Source organism: Hemicordylus capensis, chromosome 5, assembly GCF_027244095.1.
Source record: "Hemicordylus capensis ecotype Gifberg chromosome 5, rHemCap1.1.pri, whole genome shotgun sequence".
In the NCBI taxonomy this organism is placed as follows: domain Eukaryota; kingdom Metazoa; phylum Chordata; class Lepidosauria; order Squamata; family Cordylidae; genus Hemicordylus; species Hemicordylus capensis.
The window spans coordinates 134,185,724-134,208,265 of record NC_069661.1 but is presented as its reverse complement, the minus strand read 5'-3'; the positions used below and the strand labels follow the sequence as shown (position 1 = coordinate 134,208,265).

The following is a 22,542-nucleotide window of genomic DNA, read 5'->3' as shown; positions in this document are numbered from 1 at the left end:
GCTCCTCACAACCCTCTAGACTATTACAGCTCCCCAGGGGGCTTTGATTCATCACACCTCAGAATTAGAGAATGCTTTCGGGCCCGTTCTCTATATAGCTCACCAGTTTTGCCTTATGATTTTGAGGAGTACAAACTCTGGAAGACCATGAGTCTCAGGGGAGGTTTGCTGGATCCACTGAATATCCCTCCCTCGGATCCTTTCAAAAAGCCTGCTGTACCGCCTATGCCTTCGAGGCCCTCCACTCCACTGCCCAGGGCTCTGCCACCCACAGCAGTGCTGCCGATGCTGCCTGCTCCTGAGTTACCCTTCATTCCGGCTCATCCCTTAACACCTACTCCTCCAGTGAATGCTGGGCCAATGTGCCCTCCGTCTGTGCCGGCATCACTGTCTTTCCCCTTGCAGCCTGCTTCTAGGGATCCTTCTTCTGAGGACCCTGACTCCGATGTGGGGGTCCTCGTACTTCTCTGATCCTGACTCTGATGTGTCAGAGGTGCATCTGGGGACCTCGCCCGATGATAATGTTGGCAATTGACCATCGAACTCCCCATCCAAGGAAACCAAATCCTATTGGGTACAAGTTCAAGAAATGGCTAGGGTCTTGCTCCTTGAGATTCCCCCACTGGAGGTTATGGTCATGGACCTTGTGTACAGTTACCTATCTACCATGTCTGTGGCTCATCCCCCTGCTCTTCTAATACTACTGTTTGGCTTGGTCTGCCCCGGTAACACCTACTCTTCCTGTAAGAAACTAGAGTACCTGTATCAGGTCCAGGAGGCCTCCTGCCCTTTCCTTTTCAAACACTCAGCACCGAACTCCCTAGTGGTGGACTGTGTGTTGCAATCCAAATCCATGCAGAAACACTCGGCCCCAGAAGATAAAGAAGGCCATAAGCTGGACTCCATGGCACGGAGGTTTTATTCTTCAAGATGCCTTTCAGTCAAGGTAGCGAACTACCTGACCTGTATGGCCAAATACCAACAATCTCTATGGGACAACATTAAAGATGAAGAATGCTCTGCATGAGCCCTTTAAGGGCAGGTTCCTTTCTACCCTCTTGAAATCAGTGGATTTCATGAGACAACAACTAAGCATGGCCAAACACCTGATCGAGACAGAGTTGAAAGTACTGGCAGGATCCATTGTACTTTGTTGTCATGCCTGGCTCTGATCTACACATCTGGAGCCAAGAAAAAGGGAAAGACTGAGAATCTCCCATTTGATGGTGAAGGATTATTCTCAAAGGACATTTACGACACAATGGAAAAACTAAAGAAATTGCTCTATACTGCTAAGACCTTCTCACAGTCCCGGTTATCTTCGTCTTACCATCAGCGGTATTGTCCTACTTTCAAACAGAGGTACCAACCTCAGCCTTCCCAAAATAGAGGATGTTACCATGGTGGATCTAAGTAATATTTCAGGTGGCCATCAGTGTCAGAAGGGCCAACAAAAAGCCAAATCTCAAGAACAACCAAAGCAGTCGTTTTAATGTTTTGGACCTGGAAGTATCTCTCCCTGTTTCTTCAGCTGGCATCCATCTCGCCCCTTTCCTACCTTCTTGGCATTAAGTAACAGCAGACTCCTGGGTGTTATGCATAGTGACCAACGGCTAGGCTATTGAATTTGACTCTGTACCCACCCATGTAGGCATAAAATACACCCACGCAACTCCTATCCTTGAAGAAGAGGTGTTTTCGCTGCTCCAAAAGGATGCCATAGAACCAGTTCCACCTTCCCCCATGCACACTTGGTTCTATTCCAGATACTTCCAGGTCCCTAAACATGATTGTGGCTCCGCCCCATCCTGGAACTGAGAGAACTGAACAAATTTGTCCGGACCTCCAAATTCTGCATGATTTCTTTACAGTCAATATTGCCACTGCTCTGGGAGGAGGAGTGATTTGCATCTTTAGACTTAAAGGATGCTTACTTTCACATCTCTATATGTCCTCAGCGCCACTAGTTCTTGCACTTTTGTCTGGGCACTCAGGCCTACCAGTACAAGGTGCTCCCGTCCGGCCTTTGTGAAAAGGTGCACCAGTGCATGGTGGCTGTCATTGCCTATCTCTGTGTTCAAGATGTATCTGTCTTTCCTTATCTTGATGACTGGCTTTTTACAGCAAGGGAGAAATCAACTCTATTATTCAACCTACAGCTGTCTTCTGGCAGATCTGGGGCTCAGTGTCAATCTAAAAAAATTAGTCTTGACCCGACCCCCCCCCCCCCCGCCCAGTGTGCCCTCCAGTACATCAGTATGATCCTGGATGCTGGTGAGAAACATTCATACTTACCTGCAGAACGCATCCAGGCCATCTCCTCCATGGTGGTCACCTTCCAGTCAGCCCCTGGGCAATGGGCTTGTTCCATCCAGAGCTTGTTGGGCCTGATGGCTTCATGTATGACTGTGGCGAATGCACACTTGAGGGTGAGGAGGCTCTAGCTCTGGCTGCTGTCTGTCGTCTGGCTGAATCTAGACAGCCAGAACAAGTGGTTAGTTGTCCCAGATAATATCCTACAAGACATACTTTGGTGGTCTCAGCCTGACTGCCTGACGCAAGGAATGCCTTTTCAAATGCTAAACCCTATGGTATCGGTCACTACCGATGCTTCTATGCAGGGTTGGGGTGCTCATTGTGAGACTATGAAATTGTGAGGCCTGTGGAGTTCCTGAGCAGCAGGAACTCCATAATAACCTTTTAGAGCTCCTGTCTGTTCTCCTAGCCTTTAAAGCATTCTCTCAAGGCCTCAATATGGCAGATACTCCTCTACCTCCCCTATCTCAAAGGACTGGAACTTTTTAACACCTCCATTAAAGCTTACCTCGCCATCATTTCAGCACACCACTAGGGCTGGGATGGCAAATCCATCTTTGTCTATCCTGACTCTAAACACTTTCTAAAAGGGGTTAATAACCTATACCATCTGGTGCGGGCACCCATTGAGCCTTGGGGCCTTTCGCTGGTGCTGTCCACGCTTACAGAGGCTCAGGGCGACCTTTACTGTTGTCTCCCATGGCTGCTATGCCTGAAGACTGCCTTCCTAGTTGCCATCATATTGGTGAGGCGGGTCAGTGAACTCGCTGTCTTCTTCTACCTCTGGATGTTGTCAGTCTCTTTGCAGCGGTAGTTTCAGGAACCGAAGAGGGAGATGCTTGACTGCTGATTCTGTAGGTCCTTTTGAAGGCTCTGATATCACTATACCTTAAAGGGCCAGATCACCTAAATGGAACTAAAGATTCTTTCACGGGCCTACTGTGCAGGTGCGGAAGATCCAATTGTGAGTGACCATGGATCCCCACGGAGATCATAAGTTAGAGATAAGCAACCTGTTTTTTGAATACCAGATTGATGGGGATATACAACTGGGGAGAGGTTGCCTTCATGCTCTGTTGGTCTTCCAGAAGCATCTGGCCAGTCACTGCTAGAAAAGGGACTTGATGAACTATCAGCCGGAACCAACAGAACTTTTAATATGGTCTTATATAACGCCATCTCTTGTTCACCTGCACAACTTCATCCTAGGTGTTGTTTCTTGGTTATCCTAAAACAGGGGCAGCAACTTATGGCACAAGTGACAAAAGCAGCAAATGAAATGATTTTGAATGGCACTCATACTGCTAGGAAGACCAGCTGTAACAATGCTCACTGGCTCCCTTGGGCTGCAGTGTTGCTCTTTGCTGTAGCAGGCAGTGGACATCCAGGATCTGTGGCAGAGGTCTCTCCGGCTGTGCTGGCTCTCCCTTTTGCTGGTTTTCCCTGTTGAACATGCATGCTCTGAAAAAATGAACACTCATGCGAGAGAGAGAGAGAGAGAGAGAGAGAGAGAGAGAGAGAGAGAGCGCCAGCCAGCAAGCACAACCAGAGAGACTGCTGCTGCAAACATAGGAACATAGGAAGCTGCCATATACTGAGTCAGACCATGGGTCCTTCTCGCTCAGTATTGTCTGCACAGACTGGCAGCAGCTTCTCAAAGTTTGCAGGCAGGAATCTCTCCCAGCCCTATCTTGGAGAAGCCAGGGAAGGAACTTGGAACCTTCTGCTCTTCCCAGAGTGGCTCCATCCCCTTAGGGGAATATCTTACAGTGCTCACACATCAAGTCTTCCATTCAAATGCAACCAGGGTGGACCCTGCTTAGCTAAGGGGACAAGTCATGCTTGCTACCACAAAATCATCTCTCCTCCCCTGGATGTTCAGTGACACACCACCTAGAGGCAAGCAGCAGGCATTGTAGTGATTAGTTTTCCTCATTCTCATGCACCCTCTCTCCCTTCCAGCAATTAACTTCCATACTTTGCTCCCCAAAATGGAGGAGACAAAGCACAAATGTTTGCTGAAGAACAGAGAGAGACTATCTGGAGACTTAATGCTGACTGGTGTGGAGAATAGTCCTGAACACAACCAGGGCATTTTTCACACAGGATTTTTAGCTCATATCTCCTCCAGAATGGAGGGTGTGCATTCACATATCAGCCAGATTTACCCTGAAGTCCCTGTGAGCTACTGGGGAACACTTCACACACAATTTGGGTTTTTCATTGAGTGTTAGAGTATAACCTGATTTATATCCAGGGTAAAAAATCCACTTTTTACATCAGGGTTTTGGTTGTTGTTTTTTGTTTTGAAAAGTGAAGTGGAGACACCAACATTGTTTTACATTGTTGAGAACTGACTCATATAAAAATCTTACTTTAGAAATTTTAATTACTGCTAAAAATAATGCATAAAGATCATGCTTCTAATATGCAGTATAATTTTGTACAAAACATTGTACAAATTTACTCTGGCATGACCAGAGTAAGCCAAAAACCTATTTCATTACAGTACATATACAGTACAATGTGATGATAATATGGATCTTTTTATTCTATTTGGAACAGGCAGCTACTGAAAACTGAGATGGGATCCTTTTTTACTGAATATTTACAGGTTTGTACAGTTTGCTCCTTTGTTGTGATAGATATTACTTGTTCATGCATTTCTGACTTGACTGAAACATGTTATTGAGCTGAGCAAACTAGGAACATTTGCGTTCTAAGAAACTGTACATGCCAGGCTGACTGAAGTTTCATATAGGGCCCATGTGCTCTTGCAAAAAGCATGCTCCAAAAGAACACTGGAGGATGTTTATATAGACAGAAAGGTTGAAGCCCTAGTTCTCATGGTGGTGGTAAACCTTTAAACTGCAGACAAGGACTATGACTGAATCCTCTTTTATACAGAAAAAACACAGTTCAGTACAAATCTGATTTCACATCAAAGCAATTGCAAAATAAATAAAATCTGTTTGGTTTCTATTAATTCAAGTGATGTATTGAACATAATAAAAAAAACTAGATAGCATTACTTAGGAAAAGGTTTTGAAAATAACGAAATAAAAATGGTCACTGCTTTAACATGGCGTGGCATAGCACTTTGACAAATACATGAAGCTATCACATTACTAACAAAATACAGGTGGCCCTCATTATTCGCAGGGGTTGTATTCTCGCCTATAGATGCGCATATGGAAATTGCGAATAACGGAACTTTACCCCTATGGGAATCTAGGGGTTAGGTTCCTGCAAAATTTGCTCCAATTTTAGCAAAAAATAACGGGCATTCGTGTGTGTACACACACAAACACACACACACACACACGCCATAAAATGGCTCCACACTGCCTCAAGATTGGAAATGACTCTGGAAGTCATTTCTAGTGGCCCTATACACGTATAGGTGAAAATTGCCTATTTTTGCACCTGCAGTCATATGGAAACCAGGTCTCTAGGACCTCACTGTGGATGTGCGAAACCGCGGTTTGTTGGAACCATGGATAATGAGGCCCACCTGTACATCTGTTTCTTTTCACTGTTAATAATCATAGTTTTTTAATGGCACAAAGAATTATACAGGCACAGTAGTGCCAGTATAGTTAAGATAAGGAGTTATTTCAGCATTCTACCGTTATAAGCCCTGAACATTCTATTGGTCATAAAAATCAAAACTGTCAAATCTACTTGATTGCAATATCAACTAGGTGACAAGAGACACCACCCCTCCAAATTTGGTGCAGAACTGTTGAAAAATGGCTGATAGAGCATTTTAACTACCAGCTCCTAAAAAGAGGGGGTCAATATGTTTCAGATAACATATCTTTTTTATTTTAATAAAGTCCATTTGAATCTTCTTTAAAATTAAGGTACAGCTGGAGCATAAATGTTTTGGGGAAATTGCTGCAATATTTCCTGAGTTGTTGGTCTCTGAAGTCCCAATAATAACAGGATGAATCAACGATTGACAATTGTAGCCTTTTGAAGCAAGAGCTAAGTGGGGGCAAGTCCTGGCAAGTTACTTCCTGGTTCTGAACATACTGTTTGATATGGAGCGCAAAGAAGTGCACTCTGGCACTTCTAGAGTAAAACAGATTTTATTTTCCCCTCCCTATCCTTTTATGAGCTTCTATTTTTCTCCCTTCGCTGACAAGGCAAGGAGCCTTGTCAGGGCATGCAGGATGCGATGAGGTGGTAATTGGGCTTAGGCGGAAATATGACATGGCAACAAGATGGCAGGGGGTCTTGCAAAAACACACAAGGCAGTGTCAAACTGCCTTTAAACATAGATCAGAGGTAGATCTAGATCAGAGGTATACTGCCTCTGAATACGGAGACTGCACTTAGCCAGTATGGGTAAGCACCATGTTATACTTCTATTTTCTACAGTGTGCAGTGAGATTTTCCTTTTTAAAAGGCTGCAAATTCAGTCATTAAAAACTTTTGGTTTCAACTGAAAGTTAAGATGCTTTCAGTTTAACTCATGCTCCAAAAACATGCATGAGTACCCTTTACTCATGAGTTGACCCTCAAACTTATCTGTGAGTACACGGTGCAGTTCGCATCGATGCCAGAACCTAAGGGGTATACTCGTGGGTCAAATGAGCCGTAACCCAGAATTTGGCTTTTAAAAAGCCAAATCTGGCAACAGAGCGGGGCACTCTTTTTGGCACTATGGCCGAAACACTCAAAAATTTTCAAGTTTTATTTGGTTGAAACAACCAGCTTAACCGTTGTTTTAACAAAACATTTCAGCCGTCTGCATTTTGTTTTGTTTTGAGCTTGAAACAAAAATGCAAAATCCATTTTGTCCACACCCCTAATGCTGTAGCTAGTAACTTCCAGAGATATAGCAAAGCTGTGCTTTCATCTGCTAGGAATAAGCAGGAAGACCAGAAGATATTCTGTGCCACTGGCAATGAACAACTGATACCAGGCTATTTCTATGGAAGGTGATTCACAGCCATATCGACAAAGATTCCCATCCAGCTTCCATGGAACAAGTAGGAAGATTCTCAGTCTCCCACAGATGGTAGGAACCCACCTCTGCCCCAAGGAGGAGGACACTTGTGATAGTGGTGGGTAACTCACTACTGAGAGGGGCAGAGGCAGCTATATACAGACCCAATATGTCATTGTGGAAGATGGAGAGGTTGTCAGTCCTTCCCATGGAAGAACACTGCTCCGGAAAAGTATCTTGGAAATAAACAGCTGGGGAGTTTAAGGCACATACTCTATTAATATGGGGCAACTGTGGGAGCAACTTGAATGTGTCATGTCCCAGTACCCTCTGCCAATATCTAGGGATTTCCTAGCAAATAAGTCAATCAGGAAAATGTTCCCTGAAGATAAAATGTTTTAAAACCACTGAGAAAGCCTGAAAAGGGACAGAATGGAATCCAGCATCTGATCCCCACCTGCGATCTGAAATGATATGGTCCAACTAGATCTACACAACTGCTAAGCTCTCGATAGTCCAAATAATAAGTGATGTTTCAACATACATATGATCCGTGTATATACAAGGGATGTGCATGAACTGGTGCTTGGCCAGTTCGGCAGTGGGGGTGCGGGTTTACCTTTTAAGGAGCATGGAGGGTGCTTGCACCCCCCCCCCACACTCCCGCCATATTTCCGGCCACTTCTGGTCCAACGCTGACCGAGGCATCACAGAGGTACACTGCCACTTCACGCCAGCTGTTTGGAGACAGCGTCAGCAGGGGAAATGCGGGGAGGATGAGCACCCTCCCTGCTCCTTAAAGGTAACCCTGCCCCCTGCCGCCAAACTGGCCTGAACTCCAGACTGCCAAACCAAATGTTCAACATACAGCAGTGTATTTCGTATCTGTACTATACATTTGAGAGTGTCTGTACCTAGATTAATTTTTAAAATAAACACATACAGCCATTCATGCAAAAACATGTACAGTGGTCCCTCGACTTATGAAGATAATCCGTTCCGAACGCACGTTCATAGGTCGAAATTTTTGTAAGTCGAAAAGCGCATCCACGGAGGTCCGGAAACATTCGTAAGTCGAGGAAACCGCATCTAAAAATTCGTAGGTCGAGGAAGCCGCATCTAAACCGGCAACGACTTCCGGTATTTTTTGTCGTTCGTAAGTCAAAATCTTCGGATGTCGAGTACTTCGTAAGTCGAGGGACCACTGTATATGACTGAAATCCAGACTAATGTTGCACTGGCATTATGGAGGCAAGGAAAATTTTGCTGATTTTCCCTGCCATCTATGCCTTTCAAAAACATGTCCCTAACAATTGTGCCGTGTTAGTCTTGATGTCAGCCCATATGTATAGAAACCTGTACAACAAAGAGTCTTAATATGGCTTGTCCATTCACTGTTCTAAAACTTAATCAACTTACCTTCCTAAAGCCTTAAAACGTTAAGATGAAAAATCATTTACAGTATAATTACTATAGAGCTGGCCCTTGATATCCGGGGGGTTCCGTCTTGCCTACAACCATGGATAACTAAACCGTGGATAACGAGACAATGAGTCAATGGGAATTCGGGGGCGGGGGGTTAGGTTCTTTGGCATGGTCTCTGTCCATTACCCATGGGCTCCCCACCTGTGCAGGAGAAGTCTGCAGAATTCTCAAGCTCTTCCTGGTTTGGGTAGTAGCTCCACCCCTCCAGCCTTACACCTGTTCCCCCTCAGTTCAGTTTTTCGTTGTCTGCCGTAGGATCAGCAGCATCTTCAGTGCTCTCTTGCTCTGCTTGATCGAATAAGTGTCTGAATAATTCTTTTTCTCCTTTCTACTCTTAATTTGACACTCCTTTTATTCTGCCTCCACTTCTCAATTATTCCTCTAGCCTTTCACCTTTTGTGTCTTGTTTTATTGCATGGGTTTCCCCCCCACCCCCCGCCGCCTCGTTCCTGCCTTTTTTCACTGCCATTTTTCATTCATTCCCTCCCCTCAGAATTTTTCAGGGTAGTCTTCTCCAGTGACTACCCCTCCTTTCACCAATTTTTCTTTTGATTCAGGGGCAGTGCTCATCCATTATCCTGGAATAATGTAAAAAGAAAATAAAAGAAAAAAGACGCGTGAGGAGAATGTGATGGAATGAACCATGTTTTGCAGCCACTCTTTCGCTCTTAATATTTTCCTGTGGGGAATTCGGAGCCACCCACCTTTCCCCGGACTGGTCATTCCTGCATGGCCGGTAGATAGATTTTTAAATGCTGCACAAATCTGCAACGCTAAGATACCATTGCCACTTGCTCTGCTTGACCTGCCTCGGCAAATCTCATAGAGTTGAAGCCTGTATTTTCTGTTGCAATCTGTCTAAGCATGCCTGTAAGAATTGCACCTACACTCCCTTCTTAGGGAGACGGTGCTTGCTCCTGCTATGGCTTTGGTACCTAGTACCTCAGAAGACACCCACCCACGTGATTGAGACCTGTCCCAAGGTGGGGGTCCAGGGCTAGGGCTAGACTTGGGAGTGAAAGGGCTCTTGGTACTGCTGCCTTCTTCAGTACCAGCCCCTTTTGTACCGAACGCTCTGTCCAATTGGCAATATCCAATTGGTTCAATTGGCGATAGTTCAGAGCAAAGGGGCAGGAGGCATGCCTAAGAAAGTCTCCCCGGTGCACCTGCAGATCACTAAGCTTTCTTAGGGTTCTTAGGGTGGTGAACCCTCCAAGAAAAAGAAAAACGCGCTGCAACCAGGAGATGCCCCTATGTCCCCTTCAAAGCACCCTGCCCATCTACTGGACCAGGGTCCGCCTGTTGTACCAAAAAAGAAGAAGAAAGTGATGAAACAGGTTCCATCAGAGCCCATAACCCTTCAGGACCCTGACCCAGAACTAGTGTTACCTGTCCCTGTTAAGGACTCCAGACACGAGTCTAACTACCCTCTGCATAGCTCATCGGGGTATGATACTCAGCCTGATCACTCAGACTCCTATGGGTCCAACCCATATGGCCCTGACCCATATGAGCCAAATGCCTACTATCCTCGGTACCGGTCATACTGGGATGATTTCTGGGATCCATATGAAGAGAGGCGACATGGAACCAGGGATGGCTACTACTCTTGGTACCATCATTCGTCCCCGCCTTTGGAGCACTATCATGACCCGCACTATGGCAGCTCTCATCATGCTTATCCCAGAGACTGACCCTGGGATTGAAGGGGCTATACTATGAATCATTCAAATTCGCCAGTTTTTAATTAACAGTCCTAGTGCTGCTGTATAACCTTTCAGTTATAACATTGTTGATGGGTTAGACTGTTGACTTTTTAAAAAAATTATTTATATTGTAATTGTATTTTCCCCCTTTGTTGTGCTGGTCATAGACCGTAATAAACTTTGAATGCTGAATGAATGCAAGTTCGTCTGCAGCCAGATGCCATCACAAGCCAAGGAGGCCATGCCCTGACACGCATCGGGGTGAGGACATCAACAGTTCAGTCCCACCTCCCCAAAATCCGATGACGGTGACAGTTCCTTTGAAACCGAGAGCTCCGTTGCCACCCACTACTCCTATTCACCCCTTGCTGCCTACTTGGCCAGTGTCTCAGGTATTGCCTTCTCAACCAGAACCACAGGAGCCACCTGCACCTGAGACCCCACCTGAGTCTCCCACATTGGATCTTGTCCCAGATTCGGTACCTGAATCTGATGACTCACAATCCAGCGACCATTCTGTACCATTAGGGGATGTTCCAGACCCCAATTCCTCTGTTGAAGACCTTCGCTCTTGCTCTGAGCAGGTCCAAAGGATGGCAACATCCCTGGGTCTGAAGATCAAACAACTGGATAAACCAGATGTGGATCCGATTTGGGGGGTGGTTGACTCGGAGGCACACACACCTGTTGCTCTCCCAGTATTTAAGCCCTTGCTGAATGTAACCAGGGAGCCTTGATCTAAACCCTCTGCTAATCATCCCACATCAAAGAAGATCGAGAGCTTATACAAGATTCAGTATGATGACTGCCCATTCCTGCTTTGCCATCCAGTGTCGAATTCTGTTATGGTGGAAGCAGCCCAGTCTCGCGCGAGACACAGAGCCCTCTCTGCACTGGTGGACAATGGAGGGTAGGAAGTTGGATTCCATCAGCCGACACATTTATTCTACCACTATGTTGCAGCTGAAAATGTCAAACTACGAGGCATGCATGGGCAGGTACAACCTTTTCATGTGGGAAGAGATAGGCTCTCACTTGGGCATGCTAGCCAACGAACAGAGAAAGCTTGCTCAGGTAATTCGTGGGGAGGCTACTTATTTGCCTAAACAACAGCTATATTCTTCCCTGCATCAGGCTGATTTGCGTGGCAAGGTCAATGGCCTCTTCAGTGGCCCTTTGCAGACATGCCGGGCTGCACTCATCAGGACTGACCTCAGAGGCTAATACAAGAATTGAAGGTCTACCATTTGATGGGGAAGCCTTTTTTGGGCCTACCACAGATGAAACTTTCAAAAAGGTCCAGAAGCTCAGGAATACCGCTCATTCCATTAGCCTGCAGACTTCCTTGAATAAAACGTCAAGGCAATACCGTTGGATGAGACCTTCCATGTCTAGAGCTTCTTCTTATTCCCAGCAGATTGAATCTTCCTTTCAGAGAAACTGACAAGGGTCTTACAAAAAGCAATACCAGCATTTTAAGCCTCAGAAGCAGACCCAGTTGAGGCCCAAAACAGACTCCTACACTAAATGTGCCTGACACTCCCGGATGCACCCCCAACACATGCCTCCTCCCTTTGCCCCTATCTGTCCTGCTGGGATGCTATCACCTCCAACCAGTGGGTTATCATCATCATCCATGTGGACTATGCTCTGGAGTTCAAAGTCATCCCTGCCTTACCATTCCAGGTGCAACCTACCAAATCCATAACCCCACTGGCCGGAGAGGTGACTGCTCTCTTGGAAAAGGATGCTATGGAACTGGTGGCTTGTGAAGGGGTACCCAGTTTCTATTCCCCTTTTTTGGCAGTCCCCAAGCACAATGGAGAACTCCATCTTGTCCTCATAAGAACAGCCCTGCTGGATCAGGCCCAAGGCCCATCTAGCCCAGCATTCTGTTTCACACAGTGGCCCTCGACCTTTGAGAGTTAAATACTCACCTTTGTTACAAGAAATTCTGTATGCTTATAGTAAAGGATATCCTTACATTCCACCAAAGGGACATGTGGTTTGCCTCCATCAACCTAAAGAATGCCTGTTATCATATCACCATTAATCCTCAACACTGCAAATTCTTCCACTTCCAGGTGGGACAGATGGGATACCAGTTCAGAGCCCTTCCTTTCGGCCTCGCATCTGCTGCTCGCATTTTCACGAAATGCATGGCCGTGGTAGTGGGTTACCTGCAGGAGTCAGGTGTTCAAGTTCTGCCATACTTGGACAACTGACTCTTGACAGCAGATTCCAAAGAAATCTGCTACTGGACAATCTCTGTGTAACAATGCACTTATTGAGGGATCTTGGCCTCCAAGACAATTTCAAGAAGTCACATCTTATTCCCATGAAGGTCATTCGTTTCATTGGCATTATTCCCTGCGAACTGGGCAAAGAGGCACCTTTTACTGTGGTGATCCTCTTTATTTAGCAGGGGAAGAGTAACTGGCCCTATCCACCCCCAGCACAGTACCTCCAGTGACTGTTGCTGGTGTCTATCTTGTGGGGTTTTTTTTTAGAATGTGAGCCCTTTGGGGACAGGGAGCCATCTTATTTATTTATTATTTCTCTGTGTAAACCACCCTGAGCCATTTGTGGAAGGGTGGTATAGAAATCGAATTATTAATCATCATCATCATCATCATCATCATCCCCCAGTGAGGCACTACCTTGGCGTGGTTGTGGGGCTTGCGTGGTCTGAGGAAAGTGAGAGCTATGCCAGAGGTCCAACCATACTGGACAGGTCTCACTAGAGAAGCCAGACAAAGAGTGCCTCTCCCATCAACAATATGGTGAGATGTAACTTTAATAAATCTGTTAACCGTCTCCCGGGTCAACAAGGACCGCGCTAGGTGCTGGAGTCCCTGGACATATGGTGGCAAGTGGGCAACAGGACTCAGGATCTTCAGACTGCAAAGTTACTGGAAGAAACGTTGCTTAACCGGAAAAAAATATATGAAAAATGCCAACAAGGAAATAATGATCTGCTATTACATGTCTAGTCCAACTAGAAGAGGTTACCCTGCTAACTGGGCAAAGAGGCACCTTTTACCGTGGTGATTCTCTTTATTTAGCAGGGGGAGAGTAACTGGCCCTATCCACCCCCAGCACAGTACTTCCAGTGACTGTTGCTGGTGTGTGTCTTATGTTTCTTTTTAGAATGTGAGCCCTTTGGGGACAGGGAGCCATCTTATTTGTTATTTCTCTTTGTAAACCGCCCTGAGCCATTTTTGGAAGGGCAGTATAGAAATTGAATTATTATTATTATTATTATTATTATTATTATTATTATTATTATTAAAAAAGAATGTACGAATTTGGAAAGAGAAGCATCCAGATACAGAAATAACAGAACAAAGGCTACAAGACCAGAGAAGATTCATAATAAGAAATAAAGTATTCACAGGAGTTGAGCTGGAAGAACTGCAAAGAGCAACACAGGCTCAAGATATGGAAGAAGAATTACCACCAACTGAAGAAGTTGCTCAGGCACAGGTGGAGGAGGTGTTGGAAACAGAGGATGCCACTGTTGCTGAACTGTTTCAAAATCAAAACCAGTTAAGCTCCCCTTTGCCTTCACCTCAAAAACCCGAATGCCGTTTAACAGAAAAGCAACAAGAACTAAAGCAAAAAATAACTGAGCACATGAACCAAACAACCACCAGGGTTAAACTTCCAGCGCTAAAAACAGTTGCCAAAAAACAACTTGCTCAGGCATTAAAAGATGTCAATGCTTCACTTGCAGAAATAACAACCAATAATTTGCAAGAAACAAACCAACTAATGTACAGTGCAGCTCGGATATAAGATCAGTGGACCTGTAAAAAAGGGAAGTGGTACATCACCTAAATGGAAGATTAGATTAGAAAATAAAATCTCCAGGCTTAGATCAGATGCTAGTAAATTGAAAGATATGAAAGACAAGAAGCTGAAGAAAAGACCAAACAGTATCTGATCCAAAAATACCACCTCGATTCAAGGAAAATTAGAGAAGTCCTGGAAATAATAAAGCAGCAAATAACAGCAGTGTCAAAGAAGATTAGCAGATACAAAGCCAGAATTACACAACACAGGCAGAATCTCCAATTCCAGTCGAATCAAAGATGTTTCTATCAAAGCATAGAAGGAGAAACTGCAAGAAACATAGAAACACCAAATAAAGAAGAAACAGTGCAATTCTGGGGGAAATTATATGACAATCCAATAGATTATAATAAAAAAGCAGGCTGGATGAAAGAAGTCAAAAGATGTAACCAACAAATGCAAGATCTAATAATAACACCAGAATTAATAAGTGAAAGAGCAAAGAAAATTAAAAATTGGACTGCTCCAGGCGACGATGAACTGCATGGCTTTTGGCTTAAACACCTAACAAGCCTTCATAAACAACTATCAAAACAGTTCAATCACATTTTGCAAGGAGGTGATATTGAACAATGGCTAACAACTGGGAAAACTCATCTCATAATGAATGACCCAACAAAAGGTGCACTTCCAAGTAATTATAGACCGATAACCTGTCTGCCAATCATGTTCAAATTATTAACTGGAATAATAACAGATGAAGTGATGCAACATTTATTAACTAACAAACGGCTTCCAGTTGAACAGAAAGGAAATTGTCCAAACACCAGTGGCACAAAAGACCAGCTGCTGATTGACAAAATGATTTTAGAAAACTGCAAGAGAAGAAAAAGAAATCTTAAGTATTGCATGGATTGACTACAAGAAAGCCTTTGATTCATTGCCTCACACATGGATACTAAAATGTTTAGAAACAACTGGTGTCAGCAAAAACATTCAGATATTTATTAAAAAAGCAATGAGCATGTGGAGTACACAGTTAACAATCAATGGCAAGACACTTGGACAGGTTAGGCATTTTCCAAGGGGACTCACTATCCCATCTGTTGTTTGTAATCGCCATGACCCCACTTTCACAAATACTAAACAAAACAGGCCTCAGATACCAAACATCTAAAACATCCAGTAAAATCAACCATCTGCTGTACATGGACGATCTGAAGTTGTATGGAAAGTCCCAGTCAGAAATCGAATCACTGCTAAACACTATCCATATATGCAGTAGCGATATAGCAATGGAGTTTGGACTAGACGTGTGCTGCATTAATAATGAACAGAGGGAAAATAAGAAAAACAGAAGGAATAGAACTGCCCAATGGAAGCAAGATCAAGAACCTTGAAGAGAAAGAACATTACAAATACTTGGGCATTCTCCAGGCTGATAACATTGCATGCACTGAAGTTAAAAGAAAAATTGGAAGTGAATACATCAGGAGAGTTAGAAAAATCCTCAAGTCCAAACTCAATGGCAGGAACACCATACAAGCCATAAACATCTGGACTATACCTGTTATCAGATACACTGCAGGAATAATAGACTGGACCCAGGCAGAGCTAGAGACGCTAGATTGTATGACTAGGAAAATCATGACCATCAATCATGCTCTGCACCCCCACAGTGATGTCGATAGGCTATATCTCCCTCGCAGCTCAGGTGGAAGAGGAATGCTGCAAGTCCATCAAACAGTAGAGGAAGAGAAAAGAGGCCTTGAAGAAAATATCAAGGATAGTGAAGAAGATGCACTTCAGATGGTCAATAACGAGAAACTATTCAACACCAATGAAACAAAGCAGGCCTACAAGAAAGAACAAGTCAGGAACCAAGCAGAAAATTGGAGAAATAAGCCAATGCATGGTCAACATTGGCACAATATAAGTGGAAAATCAGACATCACCAAGACCTGGCAATGGCTTAAGAATGGCTACTTGAAGAAAGAAACAGAGGGTTTAATACTGGCTGCACAAGAACAGGCACTAAGAACAAATGCAGTAAGAGCAAAAGTAGAAAAGTCAACAACAAACAGCAAGTGCCGCCTTTGTAAAGAAGCAGATGAAACAGTGGACCACCTAATCAGCTGTTGTAAAAAGATCGCACAAACTGACTACAAACAAAGGCATGACAAGGTAGCAGGGATGATACACTGGAACATCTGCAAAAAATACCTGTACAAGCTACCTGTAGCCAAACATTGGTGGGACCATAAAATTGAAAAAGTTGAAGAAAATGAAGAGGTAAAATTATTATGGGACTTCCGACTACAAACAGACAAACATCTGCCACACAATACACCAGATATCACTGTAGTCGAGAAGAAAGAAAAACAAGTCAAAATAATCGACACAGCAATACCAGGGGATAGCAGAATAGAAGAAAAATAAATAGAAAAAATCACCAAATACAAAGATCTACAAATTGAAATGGAAAGGCTGTGGCAGAAAAAGACCAAAATAATCCCAGTGGTAATTGGCGCCCTGGGTGCAGTTCCAAAAGACCTTGAAGAGCACCTCAACACCATAGGGGCCACAGAAATCACCATCAGCCAATTACAAAAAGCAACTTTACTGGGAACAGCCTATATTCTGTGATGATATCTATAACAACTGCAACAACATTGACAATAAAATTCAGCCATCCCAGGTCCTTGGGAAGGACCCGATGTCTGGATAAAACAAACCAGTCAATAACACCTGTCTCACTGTGTAAATAAATAAATAAATAATAAGGTCTTGAATTTATTGAAGTGATGAATAAAAAGAATGCACGAACAGTTGCCTCTTTATGAAGAGCAGTGTCTGAAAAGTAGGTTTTACAAAAGATAGTGAAATTGCTCTGGAATGGTTGAACAAAAGAAGGCAATATTCTGGTGTAGATGACAAATTTAAACCAGGAATTGGCAAGCCTCTAGAATTTATAGATTGGCAGCCTTGCTCTCACGTGAAGTCGCTGCTTCACTTCAGATATGCCAGTCAGTCAGCTTTTATTTCGATCAGCGACCAGAACAGAAAGAGAAAAGAAAAAGACATCATAAAATGGCGATACACAACTTGCATGCAATATAACAAAACTTGGCCACAGAATTAGTACTCATAATATCAAATTTAAACAATAGTAAATCAAGATAAAAGTCATCCAAACGGCCAGGAAATGACTTCAGCCAGGTTGAAATAAAATTTAAATGAACATCCCTGTCACAAAAGTCACAATAGAGAATAAAATGTGCAGTAGACTCAATAGCACCTGAGCCACAAGGGCAAAGGCGCGAAGAGTAAGGAGTCACCTTGAACTTTCCCTTAAGAACAGCTGTTGGAAGAGTATTAAGACGTGCGAGAGTCAAGGCACGCCTAAATTTAGGAAATGTTATATTACTTAGGTAATCAGTGGGCATGACATAATAATAATGAAATTCAACTCCGTAACGGCCCTAGTGTATCTACCTTTAGAGAGGGTAGACAGCATCACCGCTCTAGCACGTCACATGTCACACAATTGTTGCCTTCCAGCAAGGAAGGTCCAACAGATGTTGGGTCTGATGGCGTTGGCCGCCTCGGTCCTCCCCATTGCCCGACTCCATATGTGGATGCTTCAGCATTCATTCTTGGCCCACTTCGATACCTTAAGGGACAACCAGGCAAAGAGACTCTATCTTCCACCAACTATCCGTCGTTCTCTCATGTGGTAGTCCTCCGGCAGAAACCTAAGTACAGGGACGTTCTTTTTTCCATTGACACCAGACTACGTAGTACCCACCAATGCCTTGGAGACAGGATGGGGTACCCACTGCACCACCACCATGCTTCGGGGTGAATGGACTACACAAGAAGGTCTGCGCCACATACATTACTTAGCACTATTGGCATTTTTCAAGGTGCTGAGGGGGTTTCAACACATCCTTAAGGGTCATTTGGTGCAAATTCGACTCCGACTCCTTAAGTGGAAGACAGTGCTGTCGGTTGCACTCAACTCAGTAGAGTGGGAGAACTGCGCACTCTCCAAGTGGATTCATCCTATTTTGTTTTACCTAAGGATAAAGTACAACTTCGAAAAGATATAGAGTTTTTGCCTAAGGTGCTCTCCTCGTTTCACCATGCCCAGACTATTTCTCTGCCAATGTTTTTCCAGAACCCCTCAACAGACCTTGGGGGTCTCCCTAGATGTTTGCAGAGGACTGCAAACTTCACTCCCTAGATGTTTGCAGAGCACTGGCATTCTATATCCAACAGACCAAACAGATCCAACAGGGGCCCCACTTGTTCATATCCTATGCTGAGCGCACTAAGGGCCATCAACTCTCATCACAGACTTTTTCAAGATGGATTGTGGAAGCCATCAAACTGGCCTACCTTCTCGCCAAGAAGCCACTGCCAGGTCCTGTGCAGGCCCACTCCACCAGGGCTCTGGCTACCTCAGTTGCCTTTGATGCCAACCTGCCCTTGGACACCATCTGTCAGGCTGCCACATGGGCTTTTCCGCACACATTCATATTGCACTTCACCTTGGATGTGCACACTCATCAGGATGCAGTTTTTGGTAGGACAGTGCTCCGCTCCATTTTTCAGTGATTGCCATCCCACCTCCTTTCAGGTAAGCTTGTTTATGCACCCATGTGTGATGGAAAGAGACTACGCCAAAGAACAACAGGTTGCTTACCTGTAACTGACGTTCTTCTAGTGGTCATCTGTCTGTTCACACACTCTCCCATCCAGCCCCACTGCAGTCTCCTTTATCTTCTATTTTTTCTCCAGATCAGTGGACTCTGTTTATTTGTTTATTTAGGACCAAGGCCAGCATATTGATCAGTGGACTCCTGAACTGAACTGAGTGGGAATTGGAGTGAGGCTATATTTACTTAATTAAGTGTAAATTGATTGTTAAGGTATTGTAAAAATCAATAAAATTTTAAAAAATGCGGAATTGGAGTGAGGCTGGAGTGGCAGAACTACTGCCAAAAATCAGGAAGAGCTTGAGAGTTCCAAAGAATGCTCCTGCGCAGGTCCAGAGCCCGTGTGTGAACAGACAGATGACTACTAGAAGAACAAAAAAATCAGGGAGGAGGCACAAATAAGTGAAATAATGTACTGTGCCATGCTCTCCAGGTCTCCAGCTGTACAGCAATGCCCCTCAAACCCCCAGTTCCACCAGTTTTCCATGAAAAATTGGGGGGGGGAGGGTAAAAGAAAGAGCCACAAAATGGCTCTATTCAGCAAAATGGTGAATAGAACTAGAAACTGCAGATAGGTGGATTTTCACTATTTTTGTATATGCAAATAACCAGGTTGGGTCACCATTGGTTGACCTGGAATACATGAAATCGCGGATGCTGGGACTGAAGATCATGAGGGCCACCTGTAATTCACTGTTGTCATTATCCAAATGCTCCAAAAATGAACAAAAATGATGACCAAACCTCTTTTAATAAACTGCCATTAAAAGAGAAGTGCTACATGGTCAAAATATAAGAGTAAAAATCTGCAATGGATTCAGGTTAAGAGAGTAAGGAAAATGAAGTTATTTTTCATTTTATTTACAGAACCAACTGCTTACAAAAGGCATGGTGATCCTGAGGGACAAGATACGGTTTTATGAAGGTAATTGAGCCACCAATTATGGCTGCTGATCATCCAAAATGCTCATCAAAATCAAAACTTTCTTCATCTTCAAAACTTTCTTCACTAGGATAAGAACCAGCGTTCCCTCTAACAGAGATTCTCAGATTCCCAAGCAAAAGCTATTGCAGCTGGAGATTCTGGGAGTTGTAGTCAACAACTTCTGGGAATCCCTGTTAGAGAGCACTGATCAGAATCCATAACAACATTCTGCTTCTGCCTCAGCAGTAGTTTAATAGTCATTTATTATTTATTTTTATTTATTTTTGCATTTATATACCGCCTTTCGTTAAAAAGATAACCCCAAGGCGGTTTACAAAAGTTAAAAACATACAATGCCTGCTGAACAAGGAAATGGGATTTGTCTGCAGCCTCCACAGCTCCTTTACCTCCAATTATAATTGGAGAAATAATAATGGAAATAATAGTGTCATTTTTCCTTCAGTTATAAACCTCTGTGATGCAAATAGCTATGTGAATGTTGTTGAATCATCAGATGTTAGTTGGGACTTTTGAGGCCTTCTATTTCAACTACCCACTGTCTTTGCTAACACAGGGGAGACCTGTGTTTGCCCCCTTTGGTGAGGGGTCTCATTAGTGGCATGTGCTTTGCTCATGCTCCCACTCATCTGCACTTTCTGGCTGCCTGGCTGCTTCTACCTGCTTGCTGCCTCTCCTTGCCCTGTCTGCCTTCTCCTCTGCCCACGTGGCATGGGGAGGAGGAGACAGAAAGAGGAGGAAGCAGGCAGGGCAAGGAGACTCCTTCCCTTTCCTCCTCCTTTGTGCATTCATGAAATATGCTCATGAAATTTCCTTGTAATTTCAGCCCATTGGTTCAAGTCCTGCCCTCAGGAACAAGAGATAACAAGTTTGCGCTTTCTTTCATGTGACTGTCCTTCAGATATTTGAAGACGGATATCGTATTCCCCCTTAGTCTTCTCTTCTCCAGGCTAAAATACCGAACTCCTTTAAACATTCCTCATAGGACTTTGTTTCCAGACCCCTCACCATTTTGTTGCCCTCATCTGTTGAGGTTCCAAAAAGTAGAGGGGTTAGTTCTTACAATCAGGACACTTCATGCAGCCTAAGATTGTATTAGCATTTTTAGCAGCTGCATCACGTGTCATCTAGTCATCTTGTTAACAAGATCCCTTTAACACACACAGCTGCCTAGCTAGGTGTCTCCCATCCTATATTTATGCTTTTGATTTTTCTTACCCAAATGCAGGACCTTACATTTGTCTGTCGAACCATCTTGTTAGTTTTGACCTAATACTCAAGTCTGTGTAGACTGGATTGAATCTCCATTTGACTCTCTAAGATGTTAGCTATCTCCATCAGTTTCATATCATCTGCAGATTTTATAATCATCCCCTCTACTCCCGCCCCCAAGTCATTAATGAAAATGTGGAACAACAAGGTCTCAGGACAGAACCCTGTGGCACCCCTCAGTACCTCCCTCCAGGATGATGTGGAGCCATTAATGAGTACTCACTGTAAATCTTCTTAACAGTTGCATCATCTAGCCCACATTTACCATCTTGTCAACAAAGCTACTATGGGAGACTCTCAAATGTTTTACTGAAATCAAGCTATATCATGACCACAACATTGCCATGATTTACTTAACTAGCAGCTATTGAAAAAGGAGAGGAGATTATTTTGGCATAACATTTTTCTTGACAAATCAGATCCTTTTCCAAGTGAGCACAAGCAGACTGCTTAATCATCTATTCTAGAATCTTGTCAGATACTGGTACCAAGCTGACAGGTCTATAGTATTCTAACTCCTCCTTTTCCCCTTTTTTGAATATAGGATCAGCATTTGCTTGTCCACTGGCACCTCAAATATTACAGACATTGGTTCTGAGATCATATCTGCAAATTACTTCAGTACCTAGAGATGTAATTCATCAGCACCTGGAGAATTAAGCTCGTTTAAGATATCTGGGTGTTCCTTTACCATGTCTTTATCTATCTTGAGGTGCATTTCTCTTCTTTCTTCATTTGTGCATCTGTTGCCCAGCTGGCCACATTTACCTTATGGGAGAAGACAAATGCAAAGTAGGCATTAAGCAGTTCCCTCCTTCACACAGCTATTACCATTTCACTTTCTTTTCCAAGCAACAGACCTACTGATCCTTGACCTTCCTCTCCTTTCAGACATATCCATGAAAACCCTTTTTTGGGGGGTGTTTTTCGCATCCCTTACAAGCCTCCTATCATTTGGATTAGAAACATAGTTTTAATACAATGCATAGAAAGGCAACTTGCTGATATATAAAAGCCAATACAAACTGTCAATTGTAATATACCATAAAGAATAATAATGCTCAAAGATAATATAAGCCAACTGCAGTATTAATTATGTCACTTTTCATTAATCTTCCTCATGTATCTTCATGTCTGATACACGCCCCCACCCCAAAGAACTGTTCTGTATACAGAAAACCAACCCTAGACTTTGAATTTGGTCTGAGACTGTAATAAAGATTGATTGGTTGAATGAATGAATTTGCTGCTGATAAATCCCTTTAAAAATATTTTTCATGTGATGTCAATAAATATAAACACTTGTTTATATAATACACAAAGAACTAAGAAAACATGAGAAAGAAG

The 22,542-nt window shown here is 43.6% G+C and overlaps 1 protein-coding gene across 12 annotated transcripts in view; it reads left to right on the top strand.

Moving 5' to 3' along the window:
• The window catches only part of PRR5 (proline rich 5), a 146,266-nt gene that overhangs the window by 82,300 nt on the left and 41,424 nt on the right, over nt 1-22,542 (top strand). For all 12 annotated transcript variants that reach the window (XM_053253077.1, XM_053253075.1, XM_053253080.1 and 9 more), the window contains 2 exons: nt 4,882-4,930; nt 19,848-19,905. In XM_053253077.1, the coding sequence (XP_053109052.1) occupies nt 4,882-4,930; nt 19,848-19,905 (107 nt within the window). The remainder of the gene's footprint in view (nt 1-4,881; nt 4,931-19,847; nt 19,906-22,542) is intronic.